This window comes from Phaseolus vulgaris, chromosome 2 (assembly GCF_000499845.2).
Source record: "Phaseolus vulgaris cultivar G19833 chromosome 2, P. vulgaris v2.0, whole genome shotgun sequence".
In the NCBI taxonomy this organism is placed as follows: Eukaryota; Viridiplantae; Streptophyta; class Magnoliopsida; order Fabales; family Fabaceae; genus Phaseolus; species Phaseolus vulgaris.
This window is the reverse complement of record NC_023758.2, coordinates 17,654,745-17,678,942: the sequence shown is the minus strand read 5'-3', so window position 1 is coordinate 17,678,942 and position 24,198 is coordinate 17,654,745. Positions and strand designations below refer to the sequence as shown.

The 24,198-nt window shown below is 31.1% G+C and overlaps 1 protein-coding gene across 1 annotated transcript; it reads left to right on the top strand.

Annotated features, from left to right (window-relative positions):
• The first annotated feature begins 716 nt into the window (after positions 1-716).
• Positions 717-8,062, top strand: LOC137810834 (probable sulfate transporter 3.3). Its single transcript, XM_068612299.1, has 13 exons — positions 717-1,556; positions 1,766-1,814; positions 1,902-2,109; positions 2,196-2,367; positions 2,504-2,569; positions 5,632-5,745; positions 5,847-5,963; positions 6,146-6,272; positions 6,366-6,652; positions 6,852-7,042; positions 7,137-7,216; positions 7,500-7,576; positions 7,674-8,062. The coding sequence occupies exons 1-13, from the start codon at positions 1,263-1,265 to the stop codon at positions 7,833-7,835; spliced, it is 1,944 nt and encodes a 647-aa protein (XP_068468400.1). The 5' UTR covers positions 717-1,262; the 3' UTR covers positions 7,836-8,062.
• Positions 8,063-24,198: the final 16,136 nt, after the last annotated feature.

Below are 24,198 nucleotides of genomic sequence, written 5' to 3'. Positions count from 1 at the left end.
TATTTGCTTTATAATTTAAAACTATATCTTTTAACCTAAATAAAGTGGTTCACTAAGCTCTCAATATCCTATTCATAGCCATATTTATCTTAATTTTAATGAAATAAAATTTTTACTAAAACTTTTGAAATTGTTTGTTACAAAGATTTTCATAATAGTTTTAGTAAATCACATCCACTTACTTTCATTCCACATATATAAATATACAGTTTATGTTTTATTTTACAATATAACTACATTCAAATAAACAATTAAAAATGGATTCAAATTAAATTACTAAATATGTATATTTCGGGTTATTATATACTTGAAAACTTACACGTGCACACCAAAATATTCGTGTACATAAATTTTGGTCATTAAAAAATAACTTATAAAGAATACTTTTTCTGTAATACATGCAAAAGTTTTGGTCATTAAAATAACTTATAAAAATATATTTTTTCTGTAATACATGCAAAGTGGTCCTGGTTGGATTTGTATTCGGTAGAGATACCTATCTACATACAGAAGAAAAAAAGAACTAAAAATTGAAAAGATATTTTTATTATTTATCTGATGGTTTATCTGAATAAAAGATATTTACACGGGATTGGTCTTAATACATACTTTGGAAAAGAAAAACAGAATTGATCAAAGTAATGAAAATTTTTGGCCAAACTGATAGCTCAATTTGTATTGGTAAATAAACAGGAAGTGAAAATTCCTTCTTAAATACGGCAATTGTTTGAACCAAATTTCAATCTAAAGAATGATTCCACGTAAAGTCATGAAAGTACAAGTACGTGATGATGGTATGAACTTGTGAGCCAAAATCATTTTGCTAATGATGTTGGTGATGTGAGTAACGTTGAAGGAGGGTTGAATGATGTGTTGTGATTGATGATTTGAGTCATCAACTTAAGCATAACATGAATTGAATTGAAGAGATACTATTGTGGGACCTGAATTTTGCGGTTGAAAAGAAGAAGTGTCCAAATTTGCAAGAAGAGTGTGTAGTATATTAGCTGAACCGTATATACAAGCACAGCTTCTCTATCCCTTCTCGCGTTTTGGTTTCTGAAATTACATCTCATATTTGTTGTTATCCTATTGTACTTTAGCTGACATAGGTGCCATCTTGTTTTATAGCGGTTTTTCAGACGTGTTCAATACTGGGGTAGGTCTGGGAGAGTCACATAAAAGCCATCATTGCTCATACCATACCACATAACATTCAATATACTTCTCTCTTCTTTTCTCTTCTCTTCTCTTCTCTTGCAATGGATCCTAATGCTACACAGCATTCTCATTGCCTAGAGATGGCCATGGAAGTGCACCAAGTTGTTCCACCACCCCACAAGACCACCCTGCACAAACTCAAGGCCAGGCTCAAAGAAACCTTTTTCCCTGATGACCCTCTTCGCCAATTCAAGGGACAACCACTCAAAACAAAACTCACTCTTGGAGCTCAATATTTCTTCCCTATTCTTCAATGGGGTCCTAAGTACAGCCTCAAACTCTTCAAGTCTGATCTTGTTTCTGGCCTCACTATTGCTAGCTTGGCCATCCCACAGGTTTCTCCACTTCTTCTCTCTCTCTGCATCTTTTAGTCTTTTAGTACAGATCATGGTTACTGTACTTGACCGAAGACATACCTATTTGAATTTGTTATCTCTATGCCTCTTTTAGTGGAGACCATGGTTATGCTACTCTGCATGATCATGAAAATATTCACTCATATTCTTAACTTTTCTCTTATTCAATCATGAGTGTTGTCATTCAGGGAATCAGTTATGCCAAGCTTGCAAATCTTCCTCCAATTGTGGGACTTTGTGAGTATATTGATTGGAGTCTATAGTTTGTGATGATTTATGATGTTTTATGTTAACGAGTTGTAACTGGTCTTGCATATAATTCAGATTCCAGTTTTGTTCCACCGCTTGTTTATGCTGTTCTTGGAAGCTCAAGGGACCTAGCTGTAGGACCTGTGTCTATTGCTTCTCTTGTGATGGGATCGATGCTGAGACAGGAAGTGTCTCCCACAGCAGACCCAGTTCTGTTTCTTCAACTAGCGTTTTCTTCAACTTTCTTTGCTGGTCTCTTTCAAGCTTCACTTGGAATCCTAAGGTAAGATGAAATCATGCACATTTATTTTATGTTTTGAAATATGAAAAAGTATGGGAATCATTCTGATATTGTTATTAATGTTGCAGGCTTGGTTTTATAATTGATTTTCTGTCTAAGGCCATTCTGATTGGGTTTATGGCTGGAGCAGCTATTATTGTCTCTCTGCAGCAGCTTAAGAGTCTGCTTGGAATCACAGATTTCACTAATCAGATGGGCCTGATTCCTGTGATGACTTCTGTTTTTCACAGTATTCATGAGGTCGGTTCCCCTTTAACTTTTGCTCATAAACACGCGCGCACACAGAATTTCAATTCTAATAACTGTTCTTGTCTTTAGGCTACAATGAATTTACCTCTATACTATCACAGATTTTGTTTTTGTGGTTTTTGTGCAGTGGTCATGGCAAACAATACTGACGGGGATTTGCTTTCTAGTGCTACTACTATTAGCAAGACACGTTGTATGTTATTCTCCTCAATCATTTCTTTCTCTTTCTCTGTTTTTAATTTCCACTTTTTTTGTCTTACTACATTTATCGCAATCACTTCGAGTCTAAAGAAGCCATTAACTTACAAGAAATAAGACAAAGTCCATTAACACAGTATAGTATATCATATATATAGAATATAGTTTCACATGCACCAATTGTCAAACACATGGTCTGGGCTCAGGTTTACACTTGACTCTCAGGAAGCACTGACACACTTCACTCACAGTCATAGGAGTGATCAACTCTTAAAGTTCATCCCACTGTCATTTTTTTATTAATTCTTTTTACAAACATAAATGTATTCAACTGTTTTAAAATTTTAAAAAAAATATTTAATATGATGTAACAAATTATATTAGAACCCCTCTCTTATACTTATTATGAGGTATACATATATGTTTAATGCATTTAATACTCAAAATATCTATATACTACATATTTTCATCCTAAAATTATTTATATATATAGTTCCTTCAAACCACATTGTAGGTGCATTATTTTTGAAATTTTCTTCAACAAGAATATTAAATGTGTATACTTTATGTAACAAATTTATGTTAACCGAAGCAATCCCCTAATAATACAATACGTTACTGGAACAATTCCCTAATAATATAAGGGGTATGAGTGTTGCAATATTATTTTAATGAAGAAAAACCTTTTTATTTTAATTTTAGAGTGAATTATGTTAAATCTATTTAACATAAATAAAATTAAATAAATATATGTAAATTATAAGTAATAAAAATAATTTAAATAAAATATATCATATACTTTTAAAACTAATAATTGAAATTTAAACGACTTAATAATTATTTTATACTTGTGTGCGTTTAGATTATTGGATTTGTTCCCAGAAAAAAATTATAAGATTTTTTTCTAAAATAACTAAATTATACTTTGACCGATAAAATATAATTATCACTTATCATATAATAACATAATTAATAATTAAATTATAAGTGTTTTATCATTTTATTTATATGTGTGTACATGGTGTAAGTCATATTTATCACATAAAATAAACATAACTATTAATTAAAAGATAAAATATCATTACAACTTATAATTCTAAAATTAATTGTTGTCATTTTTAGATGTTCATACTTTATATAAAGAATAGATATATGTGTATGCCATTATTGTGTAAATCAGCAATTAAATATCATCAATATAAATCTGAATTCTTACTTTTAAAAGTTAAATTTTTACTAAATGTAACAATGTCACTTCCATAAAATAAGATAAGATACTATACTACACATTATTATGCTTGCATGTTATAAAGATAATCCTTCTTTATATAACCCTTATTTTTATTAAACCAAATATAGTCATAATTACGTTGTTAAAATATTTTATGTCTATGTCTTTATATTATGATTGAACCCAATAAAAATAAAATATTAAGAATAGGCTTTTTTTATGTATTGTAAAATATTTAATATTTTCAAAACTAAATTTTCACTTTTTACTGCGAAACTAACCTTACATCTCCGAATTAATTATTGATATATGTAAGTTTTTAATTAAATTTGTTATTTTTTTATCAGTTTATAAAATAATAAAGTTATTTATTTATTTATTATTTTTCTTCTTCTTTCAGTGGGTTAATATGTCAAATTGTAGGACAAGTCATGAATTTTAATTTATTAGAAGGAGGCAAGTTAGTCTAACAATGTTTTAATTAATTGGTGGAGAAACTACACTAAAATTGACCAAATAACTTATTTTATCACCATCACTTCTAAAAACACAATTTATTATATGTTCTTTTAATAAACACTTTATTGTATAAATAAATTTTTATTAATTAAAAAATAAAAAATATATATTATCCACCAACCATATTTTTTTATTACCGAACTTGAAGAATATCTTGATAATAACACTATAAATTTGATGAGACAATAATAATAAGATTTTTTTCAATTTTATAATGACAAGATTTTTTTATCATTAATTTTAGAATGACAAAATTAATTAAGTTGGTAAGTTGTAATGACAAATTTTAGGAATTGAAGTGTAACATTAACTTTTTTATTTGAAATTAACATATTAAATGCATATTAATAAATAGCAACTTAATTAATAAAATACTTGTACTTTTATCAATATTTTTTCTGAAATGTTCAAAACCAAACTAATTTATTTTAAATTGTCAAATTGATCAAACCGAAACTTTGTATTTTTTTTTTCTTATGGTAAAAATTGAACCAACCTAAACCACACTAAATTCAACTTATACTTAATGAATGCTTAATATTATTATAGTCATAGCTTTTAATGTACACTTCGAAACGAGTTCATAAGATAGTTTTGCTCCTTTATTAGTAATAAGTATTGATTTTTTTCTTAGTTTTGAAATTAACATTCACAATTGAATTTTATGTAATAAAAAACAATAAAACTCCTGTGTGATGGTTTAAAAATAAATATATATAATAAAAGATATATTTATAATTAAATTATATAAAAAATATTAAAATAATAATATTGTTAGTTATAATAATATTAAAAGCAGTTGTTAATTTATCAAGTCCTATTTTGTTGATTTGAATTTGATGCTGCATCTAATTAAACCAATCTTAAATCAGTATTATTTTTTTTTCAACGACTTTTTCTCTAAAAGTTTAACCAAAACACATTGTAAATAAAAGTTTACAAATGAATATCCATATGATACCATATTCAATTTTTCAGTGAGAAATTTTTTCTAAGAATTATCATCCATGACTGTGTATAACAGTGCAAGATTACCAGTCAAACTATAGCAACAAATAAAAACAACAGAAACTAGAAATTTGGACGAGTTTATTTTTTACAAATTCTACAAATCCATGTAACTAGAATTCTGTTTTATTCATGTTAAAGACATTTATTTATGAACTATCCAATTGATCAAAATGATAATCACCCTGCACACTTTAACACTAAAAAGAATGTTATAAGCTTTTTCTTTAATACTTTTTACTATTTGTTAACTTATTATTATTATTATTATTATTATTGAGTAATAAAAATACATGCAGAGCATAAAAAGACCAAAGTTATTTTGGGTGTCAGCTGGGGCTCCCCTTTTTTGTGTCATCATTTCCACCCTTCTAGTTTTTGCAATTAAGGCTCAAAATCATGGCATCAGTGTGGTGAGTATTATTTCAATCCCAACTCTTACAATTTTCTTATGAAATCATCATTACTTTAACGTACAAAACTTTGTCAATTTTAATGTTGATGTTCTTACTAGATTGGCAAATTGCAACAAGGGATAAATCCTCCTTCATGGAATATGTTGTGTTTTCATGGAACTCACTTAGGCCTTGTTATGAAAACAGGGCTTATTACTGGCATTTTGTCTCTCACTGTAAGTTTAATATTTTCTTTTCCTTTTTTTTCAAATTTATTTCAGTCTTGGAGTAATATGTGAAACATCCAAACTAAAATGTTAACCAAAATCTCAGTAGCATACTTTCTGGCAACACCCGTTGTGAAATTTGTCTTTTATTTGATACAATGGATTAGTTTTGTTTTTTCTTTCTTTAACAGGAAGGTATTGCAGTAGGAAGAACATTTGCAGCTTTAAAAAACTACAAAGTGGATGGAAACAAGGAAATGATGGCAATTGGGTTTATGAATATGGTTGGTTCCTCCACTTCCTGTTATGTTACAACAGGTTTGTGTTTGCTACCTAGAAGCCATTTGAAAAATGTTGTCTTAGAAACTATAACGAAGGATAAAACTTGCCCTTTGAAATGATTGAATTCAGGTGCTTTCTCTCGGTCAGCTGTTAACAACAATGCAGGTGCAAAAACAGCTGTGTCAAATGTAGTGATGTCTGTGACAGTCATGGTGACACTCCTTTTTCTGATGCCATTGTTCCAATACACACCTAATGTTGTGTTAGGTGCAATCATAGTCACTGCAGTAATTGGCCTCATTGATCTCCCTGCTGCTTATAACATTTGGAAGATTGACAAATTCGATTTCCTTGTGATGTTGAGTGCTTTCATGGGTGTTCTTTTCATCTCTGTCCAAGGAGGCCTTGCTCTTGCTGTAAGTTCATTTATCTCTTTAGTTTTCCCAATGATGCTAACATTATCAATATCTATTCCCTACACACACTTGCAGCTACTCATAATCCTCTTGTGGTGCTTGCCCCATGAGACCAAACATTTTTCATATTCCTTCCTTCCATGCATGCACAATAAAATGTAGTTTCTTTATTCACAAAGGATGCATTGTTCTTGATCAGGTTGGGTTATCAACTTTCAAGATACTGATGCAAATTACAAGGCCGAAAACAGTAATGTTGGGGAAGATTCCAGGAACAGAGATATATAGAAATCTTCATCAGTATAAAGAAGCTGTGAGAGTACCTGGTTTTCTTATTTTGAGTATTGAGGCTCCAATCAATTTTGCTAACATCACATACCTCAATGAGAGGTTAGTTTGAGCTTGGTAAACTCTATACAAGTTTTATTTTGTTACACAAATACTGTTTTTGGTATTAGACTAAAATATTGGCATGTTATGTTAGAACATTACGATGGATAGAAGAAGAGGAAGACAACATAAAAGAACAATTTAGCCTTCGATTCTTAATACTGGAAATGTCAGGTAATGTCATTACTCTTTACACAACAAAGAAGGAATTACATAGTCTTTATTAATTTGGTTCATAATTGTTTGGGAATCACTTTTATAATTACACCAAATTTTACAGAAGTTATTTATTACTTATTAGATTGTTAAACAAAGAAAATGAAGACCTAACAAAGCAATCTAAACTAGCCAAAAGAGCTAATAAAGTGCACTAACTATGCAAGCTTATAAATGATCATACTTCATCTATCTATTTATCCCACAAGCCATGTTAAACTAATCACTTTCAAATGTCCAGCTGTGAGTGCCATTGATACAAGCGGAATCTCACTTTTCAAAGAGTTGAAAGCAACTTTGGAAAAGAAGAGTGTTGAGGCAAGAACATTAACTTTGACATAAACATAGTTTAGAAACCTTTGTGTATGTTTCAAATATCAATGGTAACTAATTCATGTGAGTTGCGTTGTGACAGCTTGTGTTGGTGAATCCTCTCGCCGAGGTCATTGAGAAGCTGAAAAAAGTTGATGAAGCTACTGATTTCATACAAGCAGATAGCCTTTTCTTGACAGTTGGGGAGGCTATAGCTTCACTTTCATCAACAATGAAGGCTCAATCGTCAACCTTTCATGGATAAACTGTGTAACTGGTAAATTAAGACGGCAGAATATATAAGCCAAAGTTAAGAAAAACAAAATACAAAAGATGTAGTAACAAGAAGATTTTCACAGAGTTTGCGTAAAACCAGTCATTATAAAATCGTAGTTTAAACAACAAATTAAGATGAATCGTTGTCATTTGTGCCTTTGTTTATTACTTGTTGCTTATTAATTCAATAGTTGAGGTTGATTTTCAAGCATTCAATACATTGACTCAAAAAAACTACTTGCGAAAATATCTTAAGATTCTAAACATTTCATCGCAATAATGATGTCGCCTCACAATAATTATTCAACTTTGTTAGTTTATACGCAATTGTTATTCGATAGTAAAACTAAAAGTATTTAAATATAATAAAAAATATTCCCAAAACGTCAAAGTAATATTTTATGATAAAATCCATAACGTTTATGTGAGGAATTGCAACATGATGTTAAAACAATAAATTTGCATAACTAACTTTCCTGTGCACACTTTCTTGTAGGCAATAAAATTTAGCATTTTGTTTCTAAGGTAGTAAATGTCAAGGAGAAATTATGAGTTGATGGATAAAATTAACAAAATCACTCTAATACTATTATTAAAACTAGCAGGAATACTACTACTCTTATTAAAACTAGTGGAAATACAGGTGCTTTTGCGTCTTTCTATTCGTATTTTTTATTTTTATTATTTATATATATTTATGTTTAATATTAAAATTCGAATAGATGACAATCTCATTCCTGAAATAATATTTGTCATATGAATAATACTAATTATCTTTTCTCTCCAAGTTTTTCTTCCTATAAATATTTCATTTGTCTTTTAAAATATTTTTTGAAAATTGACATCTTATGCCTAAAAGTGTACTAACCAAGTTCAATGACATGTGTGTTACTTGGTCCTGCTTAGATCCTTCAAATGTCAAGTTAAATGAATGAATGAATAAAACTATATAAAAATAAAATAAAAATAATATTTGTTGTGTTATATAACATTTTTCTTACCTGCATTATTTATTAATTGAGACAAATGTTGAATAAATGTCAATCTCCTTTCTCTATGACCCTATTTGGATTGGGGTGGGGATTTGTGGGGAGGAGAGGGAGTGGATTAGAGAGGATTAGAAGGGATGTGTGAGGTTGTTTGGATTGAGGGATGGTAGAGTGGATTTGTGAGGATTGTTTATTGAAATTTGTGAGTGATGTGATAGTTAGAAGATAATTTAGAAATTATTTTAAAAATATAAAATGTAAATTTACAAATTTATCGTTGTCAATAAAAAATATTTTAATAATGAGTTATGATATATTTTTTGTAAGTTTGAGTTAATTATTTTTTCCAATATATAATATTTATAATTACTCTTATTTTGTAAAAAATAATAATTTTGTATTAAATTCAAATAAATTTATAAATATTTAAAGTATAAATATAAATATAATAAAAGTATAAATATATTTATAAAAATTAAAAACAATAAATACATAAAAAAAAATAAACAACAGAGTACAAATATAACAAAACAAATGCAAATACAATTATTAAGATTAAAAAATTAAACATATAAAAAAAATTAAACAATATCTTCTAAATGAAAACGATATAAAAACAATAAAAACATAATATATATATATATATACACAAATTAAAAACAATAAAACATAGAATGAAAAACTAAACAACAAATACAAAATAATAAAAAATATAAAACAGTAAAAAAATATAATAAGAAAATATAAATAAATTTATAAAAATAATAACAATAAACACATCAACAAATGTAAATGTATTTATAAAAATTTAAAATAGTATTAATAAAATTTAAAATAATAAATACATTTAGAAAAATAAAAACTGTAAACAATAAACATATATAAAATAATATAATTACATTTATTAGAAATAAAAAACAGTAAACATAATAAAAAAAATAGTAACCGCACTTAATAAAAAAAATTCTAAATAGAAAAAAGTATTAAAAATTTACGTGAAGGATGAAGGCACTGGAGAAGAAGAATAAGAACAAACTGGACAAACTGAGAACAAAAAGAAGAAAGTTTGTGATGAACAAAACCAACCAAAGAACCACAATTACAAGATGCAATCTGAAAAAAAAAAAAAACAGAATCTATTCCAACATTTTTCTCATACAGAGAGAATTGATTCTCCTTCTACCTTTAAAAGGCATAGAATTGATTCTGGTTTTTTTAAAAACCACAAAATCGATTCTCCTCCTACAGTTAAAAATCACAAAATCGATTCTCTCCTACCTTTAAAAGCAACAGAATCAATTCTCTCCTACCTTTAAAAGCCACAAAATCGATTCTGCACTATTTGGAATAATCGAAAATCGATTCTGCGTCATTTTGGAAAAATCGAAAAATCGATTCTGCACCATTTCGAAAAATCGAAAATCGATTTTGCACCAATTTACAAGGATGGGAAAATCGATTCTGCACCAATTTACAAAGAGATGAAAATTGATTTTGCACTTCCAAAATTCGGGAAGAAGAAGGAAAGTGTTGCACCAGGCACTGTAATAAAGAACCCTAAAACTCATTGATGCCCACATTGTTTAATATTAGAATTGATGGAAGGGTAGCAACGTAAATCTTCTTAATTTTGCGAGAAGTGAAAAAGCTAGTGAACTCGCTCGCTCATCCGCACCTACGCCCTCACATACCCTGATCCAAACAAAAGTTCTTCCCGCTCGCCCCTTCCTCCTCCGTTGTCACACCTAGAAGCAAACAAAGTGTATAAGTTATGTTTCGTGTAGATAGTGCAATTGTTCTTTGTTCAATGGTCATTCGTTGTCTTTTATTTACAATATTTAGCTCCAACTTTGTCTTTGTAGTGTTGATCTTTTATATTTTTCATTTTGTTATATAATTTATTAAAGTGTTGAAAAATAATAACATTAGAAAAATTATTTAAAAAATTATAAAATATAAATATTTATAAACTTAGTTATTAATGAAAGAGATATCCATAACTATTGATGATATTTAAAGTAGCATTTCTGGATTTTTAATATAAATTATTATTTATTTAAGAAAAATAAATCCGTTATAAGATTGTTTTTATTAAAGTGAATTTAAAATTATTTTATTAAAAATAATTTAGAAGCTAGAACCACAGAAATTGTTCTTAATTAAGCTTTACTCTAGCCATTACAACCAATTGTTGCAGTTGAAAAAACCAATATGAGAAAAAAAAAAAACACGCTAAGACCTATAAGTGAAGGTAAAGAACCTCTTACTCCATATTAATAGTGTGACACTTAATTATAGTGAATAGAAGCTATTAAAACAACTGAAACCAATTAGTTAATTTTCCCGGATACATCACTAAAATAAATTAAGCACCTAAAAGGAACCTAATTATCTTAATTTTAAATATTATTATTTATTACCCTGTTATTTTTTATTTATTTTAATTTTAGGGTTTTAGGGCAAAAACCAAGTATAGTTAATGATAATAAATAAAAAATAGCACTTAAGAAAATGATAGGGATCTAAATATCACAAAACAAATTGTAAAAACAAATAGAATTCTATTTGCAGCAACATAAATCACAATTATGTCTATTTTTTTATTCAATAATGTTGACAATATTGGTTGTGTACTAATCCCTACTACTACCTAACATCATGTTGTCCTTATAGCAGAATTTTGTTGACAATGGAGACTCTGTAAATGAAATCAGGACTCAAACATTAGTAATTATATTAATCTTTATTATATTTATTAAGGAAATAATAATTATAAAATTATATGCAATTATTGTATGCAATATTTGACGATATTGTACCCAATTATATGCAATTAATTTAATAATTATAGAATCTCATGATTAGTATCCTACCTAATTAGATTGTAATTTGGGAGAGAAACTCCCTATATATTTCCTATACATGACTGATGTAATATACACATAAGAGAATAAGAAACATCTTTTCTTCTTACCATTTTTTATCATTTTCTTATATGGTATCAGAGCACCGATCTTGGTGCCCTGACAGCCTCTCCATTTTTATCCCCTAAATAAAAAATCATGTCTGGCAAAGAAGGCATCAGTAACGAGTCCGATAGAAACCTCGTACAACACTTCAGTGCCGAAAAAATTCAACAATTGGCAAGGGCTATTTACTCGCTCAACAATAACGGTAAAAGTGACACGTTTGTTAGCTCTGCAGGTCTGCTTGCCCATAACTCCTCTTCTAATTCTGCTTTTACGAAACCATGGATTTTGGATAGCGGAGCAACCCATCACATTGCATCTGATTCACAATTTTTCACACACACTTCATCATCATTTATTTCAAATGTTAATCTGCCCACAGGCTCAACTGCGCCCATCTCATCTACAGGCACAATTAAATTCAATGACAAAATCACTCTCAAAGATGTTCTTTGTGTTCCTTCTTTTAATTTAAATCTCATGTCCATTAGTAAGATAACCAGTTCACTAAATTGTTGTGTCGTTTTTACTCCACATGGTTGCGTTTTACAGGACTTGGCTACGGGGAGGATGATTGGCTCGGGTAAACAACACGCAGGCTTATACTACATGTCCCCTCTTCCAAACCAAGCCCACGCATCTCAAATATCGACCGATCCTGATTTATGGCATAAGCGCCTTGGACATCCTTCTCCAGCGTGTCTACAACTTGTATCTTCCCTACTACCTATCCCTATCAGTAAAAATCTCATTCCCATTCATAATCATTGTAGTATTTGTCCCAAAGCTAAACAGACAAGGCTACCCTTTCCTTTAAGCACAATAAAATCTCATTCTCCATTTAATCTATTGCATTGTGACATTTGGGGTCCTCATAAAACCCCAACTCATTTTGGAAAACGTTTTTTTCTCACTATAGTCGATGACTATACTAGATGTACTTGGCTATTTCTTATGAATCACAAATCTGAAACCCAACATCTCTTAGAGTCATTCATTACATTTGCACAAAATCAATTTCAGGCATCTATTAAAACCATCCGCGTTGACAACGGATTGGAATTTATTTCAATGTATGATTTTTTTCTCAAAAAAGGTATTGAATGTCAACGCACTTGCGTTTACACTCCTCAACAAAATGGGGTAGTAGAACGCAAACATAGACATGTTTTAAACACAGCACGAGCCCTCCTATTTCAGTCCAATTTACCATTAGAATTTTGGGGAGAATGCGTTTTACACCACATATATCATTAATCGCTTGCCATCACCTTTACTAAAAAATAAATCACCTTTTGAGCTACTATATAATCAACCACCTTCACTTTCTCACCTAAAAACTTTTGGTTGCCTTTGTTACGCAACTGTTGTTTCACCTAAGCAAAAATTTGATCCGCGTGCCCGACAATGCATCTTCATTGGTTATCCTCACAATCAAAAAGCATACAAATTATTTGATATAGATGCAGGCACTTTTTTTACAAGTCGGGATGTCATCTTCCATGAAAGTGTTTTCCCATTCTGCCAACAGTCACAGACACAATCCTCACCTCCATTACAAGGTATTTTGCCCACTATTGACATTGACTTACCCACTCCTGTCCAACATTCACTCGATCAACCTTCTTCTCTTACTCATCACAATGCACCTGAACCTCCATCAAACCAACCTTTTTCTCTTACTCGTCACAATACACCTGAACCTCCATCAAACCAACCCTCTTCTCCTACTCGTCACAATGCACCTGAACCTCCATCAAACCAACCTTCTTCTCCTACTCGTCATAATACACCTGAACCTCCAGTAGACCAACCTTCTTCTTCCATGCCAAGAAGTTTAGCACCCATTACCAAACCTTCTCCAACCGACCTTCCTGTTCGACGATCCAGTCGCACATCAACCCAACCTTCCTGGCTTCAAGACTACGTAACGGGATCCCAAGCCAATCATTCGACCACTGCCCAAGACCGACAGAATGGAACCAGGTATCCTATGCATAATTTTCTTTCTAATTCACGATTTTCTTCTACACATAGTGCATATCTTGCTAACATCACAGCCACCAAAGAACCTCACACTTACGCTCAAGCTATCCTTGATCCAAATTGGCAAAAAGCAATGGACGAAGAGCTTTCCGCCTTGCAGCTAAATCAAACGTGGACCTTGACATCGTTACCCGCTGGACAGAAACCCATCGGATGCAAATGGGTTTATAAAATAAAGTACAACTCAGATGGTAGCGTCGACAGATATAAGGCGCGCCTTGTCGCAAAGGGGTACACTCAGATTGAAGGTGTCGACTATTCTGAAACTTTTTCACCAACAGCAAAATTAACAACTTTGAGATGTCTCCTCACCATTGCAGCAGCCAGAAATTGGTTTACTCACCAGCTAGATGTGCAAAATGCCTTCTTACATGGCACATTGCATGAAATTATTTACATGGACTTGCCACCCAGACATCATCGACAGGAGGAGAACATTGTATGTCGACTCAACAAATCCCTTTATGGTCTCAAACAAGCATCTCGAACATGGTTTTCAACATTTTCTCATGTGATTAAATCTGTAGGATTTCAACAGTCCAAGACAGATTACTCTCTATTCACAAGACAGAATAACTCATCATTTACTGCCCTTTTGATTTATGTGGATGATATTCTTCTGACAGGAAATGATTTGACAGAAATTCAGCGTGTTAAAGATTGTTTATTACAACAATTTCGCATTAAAGATCTTGGAGATCTAAAATATTTTCTAGGGATTGAATTTTCCCGTTCCAAAGCTGGTATTTACATGTCCCAAAGAAAATATGCGCTTGATATTTTGCAGGATACGGGACTCACAGGTGCTCGTCCAGACAAATTTCCAATGGAACAATACCTAAAACTCACACCAGACGATGGAGAGTTATTAAAGGATCCAGTCAAATACAGGCGACTCGTGGGACGACTGATATACCTCACGGTTACTCGGCCTGACATAGCATTTTCGGTTCGGACCCTAAGTCAATATATACAGGATCCACGGAAACCTCATTGGGATGCTGCAATTCGAGTCCTAAAGTACATCAAAGGATCACCAGGACAAGGATTGTTATTGCCATCCGAAAACAATCTGACATTGACAGCTTATTGCGACTCAGACTGGGGAGGTTGTCAGACAACTCGGAGATCCGTATCTGGATATTGCATTTTTCTTGGTTCATCTATTATCTCATGGAAGTCAAAAAAACAGACAAACGTATCAAGATCATCAGCGGAAGCAGAATACCGCGCAATGGCCAATACTTGTTTGGAGATAGTTTGGTTGCGATATCTGTTGCAGGATTTAAAGGTGCCATGTAACTTGCCAGCTCAACTTTTCTGTGACAATCAAGCGGCATTACATATAGCAGCAAACCCAGTATTTCATGAACGCACAAAACACATTGAGATAGACTGCCACATTGTGCGAGAAAAATTACAAGAATAATCAGTCCTTCATATGTACCGACACAGTATCAGCTCGCAGATATTTTTACGAAGGCATTGGGCAAGGAACGATTTTTGACGCTACGACACAAGTTGGGGGTTCTTGATCTTCACCTACCAACTTGAGGGGGAGTATTAAGGAAATAATAATTATAAAATTATATGCAATTATTGTATGCAATATTTGACGATATTGTACCCAATTATATGCAATTAATTTAATAATTATAGAATCTCATGATTAGTATCCTACCTAATTAGATTGTAATTTGGGAGAGAAACTCCCTATATATTTCCTATACATGACTGATGTAATATACACATAAGAGAATAAGAAACATCTTTTCTTCTTACCATTTTTTATCATTTTCTTATAATATTAGTATATGTTAACCATTCCAAGTAAAATATAAATAGTTTGAAAAAGTAGAGTATTAAAAAGAAATTGTATGATGAATGTTTTGCATAATGCCAGTTTCATATCCAATTCAAAATATTTTATTTTAATTATTTACATAAAATTAATCAACAAAAATATTTTTGTTTTGTTTTTTTTTGCCTTAAAATAACTTCGTCTCACTGAGTAATTTTTTTTTAAAATTAGATGAAATAGACAAGATCTATAAGATGATTAGGATATCACACAAGTATTGATAAGGATTTCGAGACTTTAGTGTCAAACCATTTTTAAATACAAAATTTATTTTGACAAAATGCAACAAAAATAACTTATAATTTTGTTATGAAATTTTTTAATAAATTTTTTATCTTTTTTGTCTTTTTGTAATTCTATCTACATATAAAAACAAACTAACCATACAGTTTTAAAAAAAATAAACTTAAAAATTAAAAGAGAAAAATAAAGTTATCTTTGTCTTCTTTTAAAACATGAATAATTAATTTTCTTTTAAAATATCAATAATTAAAAAATATTAATCTTACATCAAACTAAACCCTTCTAAGATAATTTCATAAACTTTGAAAAGGACATTCAACACATAACATTATAATAGCTAATTTGTTATGGTTTGATGTACCCGGATGAGTAGTGATTTGGGATGAATGAGAGTAAAATTCTCCTTTCCAATTGGACCAACCATATAATTCATATATAATTATAATTAACTACATCAGAAATAAAATTAACAACAACACTATCAATCCTATAAAATTGGTTAGCATTAAAAGAGAAGACGAATGAGAAACATGGTCCTGAACACTATTATTTACCAAACTACTATAGAGATATTTTGCGATAATAAAGTACAACATTTTACATGAAAATGTGCTTCTCAGTGATGTGGAATAATCTATCTAATACCAAGAAGATGATACATATGAGGACGATATTCTAGATTAAAGTTTTCTTTCTCTATGCAAAACTTGGATTGATGCAGTTTGAATAATTTTGTTAATATCCCAAACAATATATCATTTTCGTACAACAATTTCATCTGGTGGTAGAAGTGATGGTGTTTCAATCCTTGGTTCCCATAAGATGACTGTGGTTTGTTTTGAGATTTCTTACTAGAGGTTTCTGGGGGGTTCGACCATCAGTAGAAAAAATAATGGCAGGAGCGGACTTGATTTCGTCGACAGTGCAACTTAGGTAGTTGAAACCGAACCGTGATTGGCGACGGTGGCGGAAACAAATGTTGTGATTGACGGTGGTGGCGAAAATCAATGCTGAGATTGGTGACGGTGGTGAAAAAAAATTCCGAGATAGACGACTGTGGTAGAAACAAACGCCGAGATAGACGATAGTGGCGGAAACACACACTTTGACGAAGGTGGCAGAAACAAACACTTTAACGAAGGTGGTTACGGGTTGGGACTCAGTTTGAATATTGAGCAAAAGTCATCTGAATATTGTTATTATATTCGAAAGGAAGACTATGTGTGCAAAATAAAGGGAGGACCCTACAAATATCTTTAATTTTTTATTTAATAGAGAAGAAGATCAGTTTAAAAGAGAAAAGTAGCGTACCGATTTCTCCACTCTCCTGCCAATGTAGTCCACATCTAGCAACAAATATTAAGAAATATTTTTACTTTTTTATTTAATAGAAAAGAAGATCAGTTTAAACAGAAAAGTAACGTATCAATCTCTCCACTATCCTACCAGTTAAATGAAAACAAATAAAATAAAATTTTAAATTTTAAAATTGTTTTATTAACTTCTAAAATTATAAAATGTCCAAATGTCCAAAATAAATTAATAATAAATTATTAAGTAAGGATAAAATATGAAAATAATTTAGAGACAATATTAATAAAAATCTTTAATTTTGTATTTAATAGAAAAGAATGTCAGTTTAAAACAGAAAAGTAATGTACCATCTCTTCACTCTCCTGCCAATTAAATGATAACAAAAAAAATAAAATTAAAAAATTGCTTTATTAACTTTTGAAATTATAAAATGTCCAAATAATCAAAATAAATTAATAAAATAAAATATTAAGTAAGGATAATAGGAAAAGAATTTAGAGTAGTTAAAATGGAAAATCCCCTGTATATATAGGTATAGATAAAACAAAATATATATATATATATATATATATATATATATATTTACTTCAAAAGATAAAAAAAATATTTATATGTCTAATTTGTATGCATATGAATTAGAAAACACATCATTTATAAATTTATTTATAACCATCTACATCGAGACATCTCCCTAATTGTCATTTTGAAGATTGTCATGAACCATCATCTTTAATTACATATTATATATATCACAGTTAAAAAATAACACAAATAGAAAATGTAAGTTAACTATTTAAATATTTTATATAAATTAATTAATTGTGATATTCAAATGCAGCTATTTCCTATCAAAAGACTCCATTGAGTTTGAACTTGTGGGATTAACACATATGATATATCTCTGAATATTTGATTCAGATTGTTCCTCGAATTCGATCTCATCTAGTAACTCACATATGATAGGATAATTCATTGCACACTCATGTACTTCTTAATGAACCTTCTGTTGAAGATAGAAGAAGTTTCTTCACAACATGTCCTAGTGTGTGTTTGATGTAGAAAATAGTTTTGAAGGTTTATAATATTGTAATTAGTGGTCATATAGGTTAGAGGTTGTTTAGGTAGGTTTTTGCATTATGATTTACTTCATATCCCTAACCAAGGTAGTGAGTTCAAGAACAAAAAGTTCATTTAAAGGTTTCTCAAAATCTACCTTAAGTTTTCTCAAAATCAGTTTTCTACACACAAAAAATCCGTTGTTTTATAAAACAATAAATTCTTTTTTGCACTGGTGCTCTTTTGTTAAAGTTTTTCAAAATTCTGTTAGGGCACCAAACAATTTGTTTCAGCTCTTTTATTACTGTTAAGCTGAGCTGGAAGTGGATTGGAAATCATCTTTTGTTTTTAAAAAAAATCCATTTATTTTAACTTCAACTTGTTCTTTTTTAACAACTTTTAACTGCTTTTTGAAAAACTGTTATAAACTTATTTCTATATAAAGAAAGACACATCTCACATGAAAGATACTAAACTATCACGTTTTTGAACACATATCAAAGAGTTTTCATTGAGAGATAAAAGTTTTGAATGTTTTCTTGAAAGGTTCTCTTAAGAATTTCAAATGTGCTTGTTCATTGTGTGCCTTGGTCAAGGTTTGAGGTTCTATCATTGTTGTGCTGCACAAAAGTGGTTATGTTTTAGGTTCTTGCATCTTATTTTCAGGTGCTTTATTTCCTTATTCTCTCTTGTGTAAAGGTGATTGTATTAACACTTCTTGATAGGGTTTCTTGAAGTGTTTGTTATGCTGAAATAGGGTTTTTCAGCATTGTGAGTCTTGTTCTTGAAGGCTTCAAGAACCACAAGTTTTTGTAAGTGTGTTATTTGTTGTTTTAGTGGAATCCACCTTGGTGTGAGGTGAGACTGGATGTATCTCTTGACGAGTGAACCAATATAAATTGTGTGTGCCTCATTCTTCTCAAACCCTGCACTCAATTCTACATATTTGATGATTTGCAATAAAATAAATCTGTTGATTTAAAATTGAATTTTTTCTTTCTAGGCTGTCATATACTGTTCTTCAAGATTTTGAAAAAGTTTTTTGTTTGCTTGTGAATACCAGAATTTGTGTGTTGGCTGTTTGACTAAAGTAATAAAATCTTTAAAGTATTTTTTTCAAGATTCATACTCTTTTCAAGATTGATTGTTAAATATTCAAAGTTAGATTTCATGTTGTAATATCTTTCTTAATCTTGCTGCTATTAAGGTGACTGCACTGCTTTGGAAAAACACTCATTGGATTCAAAACTAATCTGGTTAAGTCTCTAGTTTTGATAAAGTAATCAAAAAATCAATATGTTCTTTTTCTCAAGATTACTGGAAAAACAGTTTTGCTTGCGAAAATTTTATAAATTCAATTCACCCCCTCTTGAACTTAAACACTAATAGACCCAACAATTGGTATCAGGACCGAGCTAAGGTATGAGAATAAAGTGGTAACGATAAACTTTAAAGTATTTGATCTTGTCTTGTGAAAGGTGCAACCACATCGCATGGAGAATAAGTTGTCCCCCAAATTGGTTGGACCCTATAGGATTAAAGAAGTCCTTGGTATGATGCATACAAGTTGGAAACTCTATATGGAGGCTTGATTCATTGCACTTGGAACACAACAAGCCTCTATTTTTATTTTAGCTAAGTTTATAATGTATTTTGGCTAACCTTATAAAGGTTTTTAATGAGATTGAACGCTCTATAAAGAAATTTTTATTTTTCTTGATATCTTTTACAAGAACCATTTGACACGAATGGCCCCATCTCAGCTAGAGTCCGCCTTTAGATAGACTAAGGTTGATTCATTCAACGCAAACAACTCCAGTTATCCGACCTTAAATAGACTAAGGTAAACCATTCGACATAAACAGCTCCAGCTCTGTTGGAGTTCAGGCTTAGATAAACTAAAATTGACCATTTAATGACGATAGGATTAACTCCACGGATAAATGGTGCGCTAAAGTCAATAATTCAAGTAAGTAAATAAACAACTTATTCAAGTAAATAAACAAACTTATAATGATCAAAGACGGTCATATTGAATCATGCATGTTTAAAATGGCCATCTATGAACGAAAAGGTACGAATATAGGTAGCCTAATCAAGAATAATGAACAAAATAAAGGTGGAGAGATAGAGGAATGAAAGGAACATAACATAAAATATTTACCAAGATTTGGATTAATAACAAATAATATGTTGCAAAGTTGAAAATACACAATTCAAAACATGGAAAGATAAACTATCCTACTCCTCTACGAGATTTCCGTCCACAACCACTTTGCAAGGATCTATGGCTAAAAATTCTAGATCTGGATATAAAGTTTGGGCGATCTCATCTTTCAAAGCCTCTTTAGTAGACTTCCAACTCTTCTTCTTCTTCTTCTTCTTCCTTACCTTTTTCAGCTCATTGATTTTATCTTAAAGCTAAAGTGGCAAATCTCCTTGAACTAATGAGTCATTTCTTTATAGGATGTCCATTTGATTATTTGCAATGAATGGAAAAGTTAACATGTTAAGAATTTGGGATCAAACTAACTTTTTAGATTTATGCCTCAAGCTTTATAAAAATAGTTGTGTCAAATACGGATTCCAATTTCTCACAGCTTAACCAGTTCTAGATTCTCTATCCACCCAACACTTGACATGAGGGTTTTAGGTCTAGTAGAGAGGAAAGTCTTCTAGTAAGGTTGGGTTGTGAGTAAGGGCTCGAAATTTTAGGAAAATGACCCTTAAAGCGTTTGTAGGAAGACTAGAAAATGGTCAGTAGACATCAACCACTTACACTATTTAGAGATGTTCACAATTGGTGAGAAGAAGTTTTAATTCAAAAAAGTAGAAACCATGTTAGAGGTCAACACTATACTGAAGTAGGTGCATAATATGTGAAAGTCACGTAAGAAGGTGTAGCTATTAGGATGGAGTTAGGCAACAACAACATTCATGACAATCAATACCTCTTTCTCGAACAAATCAATGGGTAACTATGACAAGGATTAATTAAAACTTTTAGAGAAAAAAAACTACCCTCTTGGATATTGGCCTCAATTTTACAAATTGGCTCGTTCAATTCAAAGGTTTGAAGAGCTACATCCTTCTTTAAAATTTTATTAATAGCATGAAGATTACGAAAAGTCTTTAACTCTATTAGGCTAGTAGATCCAAAAGTCTATCTTATCAACTCCATCTTGGCCCAGGGGTAAGACACATCGTAAGTAGCTATTAATTTGATGAGCAAACCTCAAACCAAACCTAGAACAAGAGGAAGATAAACCCAGGAGAAAGCAAAACCCATAAGAAAAAAGACACTAGCTTAGAGACAAACGTGAAGGGAAATAGAATTCCAAAAAGACCTAAATATTTTTCAACCTAGCAACAAAACATCAAAAGAAGAAGCAAGAGAAAACACATGGATCATAAATAATAAGAAAGTTAGGGTGTACCTAAAGTGAATATGCATATCGTTGGGAGCTCTAAAGAGTTTTGAAAGAGTTTTGACTATGTTTCAGGTGAGCAAGGAAGAAAATGAAGAGTTTTAATTTTGTTTTCATTTTGAATTATCAAAATGTTACAAGAGGGAAGTGGGAATCACAATTGCTTGGGAGGTATAATCATTTTGGTGACGGGCCAACACGATCTAGCCATGTAGAAAGGGACATAATGGGATGTGACTTTTCGAGTGTAATCATTTGAAATGACGTGATCTTTGGAGAACCCAAGAAAAGCTTCTAAAATATCATTTAGCCTCTTTCCCCCTAATCAACTCAAGATTTGGGGATTGTGTACTATCACGACTAGGATTACTCTTAGGAATCGAAGTTGTAGTGAACTAGTTGGTGTGTCCAGTGTAATTGGTAAAATATCGAGCATAAGAATTGGGCATGAGCATGATCCAATCTTCCCTAGGCCAATTTGAGCAAGCCCAAGTAAACATTTAAATAGATTTGGTTAGAATTTTATGTTACCAAGATAAAACATAATGGTGGATCATCTTTTAGATCAGATTCCCGATCAATTTAGAAGTTGTTTTATAATAGTTAGGAACCTTTCCAAAAAGCTCTCCTACAAATCTTGACTTTTCTATAAGTATAAGACATTTTTTTACCTAAAAGAACACTTGAACACTATCTTGAGAGGACTGGTATCCTTACCCACACGTGGTAATAAAGAAGGTAATCAGAAGAGCATTAACACTTAATCAATCATAAATCTCAATTCCGACAAACAAATCAAACATCCAGAAACCAAATTTCAAGTCAAACATGACTGAAAAAATCTATTCCACCCAACCCCAAAATCTGATGACACTCTTAGAACACCATTTGCAACAACGTGAGTGAAACCTTCAACAACCAAACTCTTGAACAATACAAACAATTGCATACCTATAATCGCAGAAACTGACACAATTTAGTAGAAGAAAAATGCCTTTTGGAAGAATGGAGACTAAAGAATGAAGAAAAAGAAGAGCTTCAGCGGAAACCCTTGAAAAGTAAAAAAGAAGAACAAAAATTGGAGACTAAAGAATGAAGAAAAATAATAGCTTTAGTGGAAGCCTTTGAATAATAAAAAAAATGAAAAATTGTTTACCTATGACGGAACCTTGACAGACTTTTGTAGAATGAAGAAAGAAAAGCAGAATAGCGGAACCCTACAGTGGAATAGTGAAACCCTACGGTGGAATAACAAAACCCTTCAATAGAACAACGAAATCTTGAGCAGTAAAAAAGAAAGAAGGATGAAAAATTGAATAGCGAAACTGATGCACTTCAAGTTATTGTTTGGGTGGAGATGTGGAGAGGCAGCGAAAGACTTAGGTAATGGAGGAGAAACCGTGAAGTGTGAGCGAGGTTATGGTTTGGTGATGATGGATGCTTTGAAGAGGAAGTTGGTGAGGCTAACCTTCCAAGAACTCACTAGACCATCTAGGCTTTGAAGCAAAAGGAAACTTGAGAGAGAATGGACTATGAATTCAGAATTCTTCACTCACATTTATGTCAAATCTACATACAAAGGTTTTATGGAGAGTATTTATATATGAGAAAGATGAGGTAGCTTGCTCTTTAAGCAACCTTCACCCTAGTTAAGCAAGCTTAACTATGGTGAGTTTTGGGGGCTTGAGGAAAGGTGTATTTATCCTCTAAAGATGCTCTAGAGATCCTTGCTTGTGTGACAAGTGAGGATCTTCTAGAGTATCTTTGATTCTTCTACATCATACACTTTGAAAGTATTTAAAGTACAAACTCTATACAAGCGTATTCTACTAATTTATATAGATAGTTCTTTTGTCTTTATTATTTTGTATGGTAGCTTGGATGGTCCACCATCAGAAACCCTTACTTATTTGGTACCGTAGAATGAATAAAGAATTCATCCTTCCGCGGGAAGACGTTAGTGCCAAAGTTTTAGCCTAAAATTTTCTGAATATGTGTAAATTTTATCATTGGAAGCTCCCACAGTTTTTTAACTATAACATTGTGATCCACAATTTTTTTTAGTGTTGTCTTTGGTGCTTCACGATTTATTGTTCATTGCCTTAGCAGTCCACGCTTTAATATGTGTTGTCTTAGACAAATAGGGAACCATTTTTAGAAGATTGGAAAAAAAATTGTAACCTAGATAACGTTTAAAAAATTGTTGTATTTTCCATTTTAGCTCACGATTTTATATGTATTACAAATTTTGTGTTGACTAAAGTAAAAAATTATTGTAGTGGCACTTTCAAACTAGAAGAGTAGGAATCACTGTTTTAGTCTTAATTTATTAAAATCAAACGTTTTAGTTTATTTTACCCAAATTTAATTACTTCAATAACATTAAAGACCATGGTCTCCTTTTCTAACCAATCTTTACATCAACATACAATATCCCTTAAACACG

Bases quoted from the DNA above. Each gene is read 5' to 3' on its own strand.
- LOC137810834 (XM_068612299.1), top strand. From the start codon at position 1,263: ATGGATCCTAATGCTACACAGCATTCTCATTGCCTAGAGATGGCCATG. The intron at 7,217-7,499 runs GTAATGTCATTA...TCAAATGTCCAG, and splicing joins CTTAATACTGGAAATGTCAG to CTGTGAGTGCCATTGATACA. The intron at 7,577-7,673 runs GCAAGAACATTA...GCGTTGTGACAG, and splicing joins TGGAAAAGAAGAGTGTTGAG to CTTGTGTTGGTGAATCCTCT.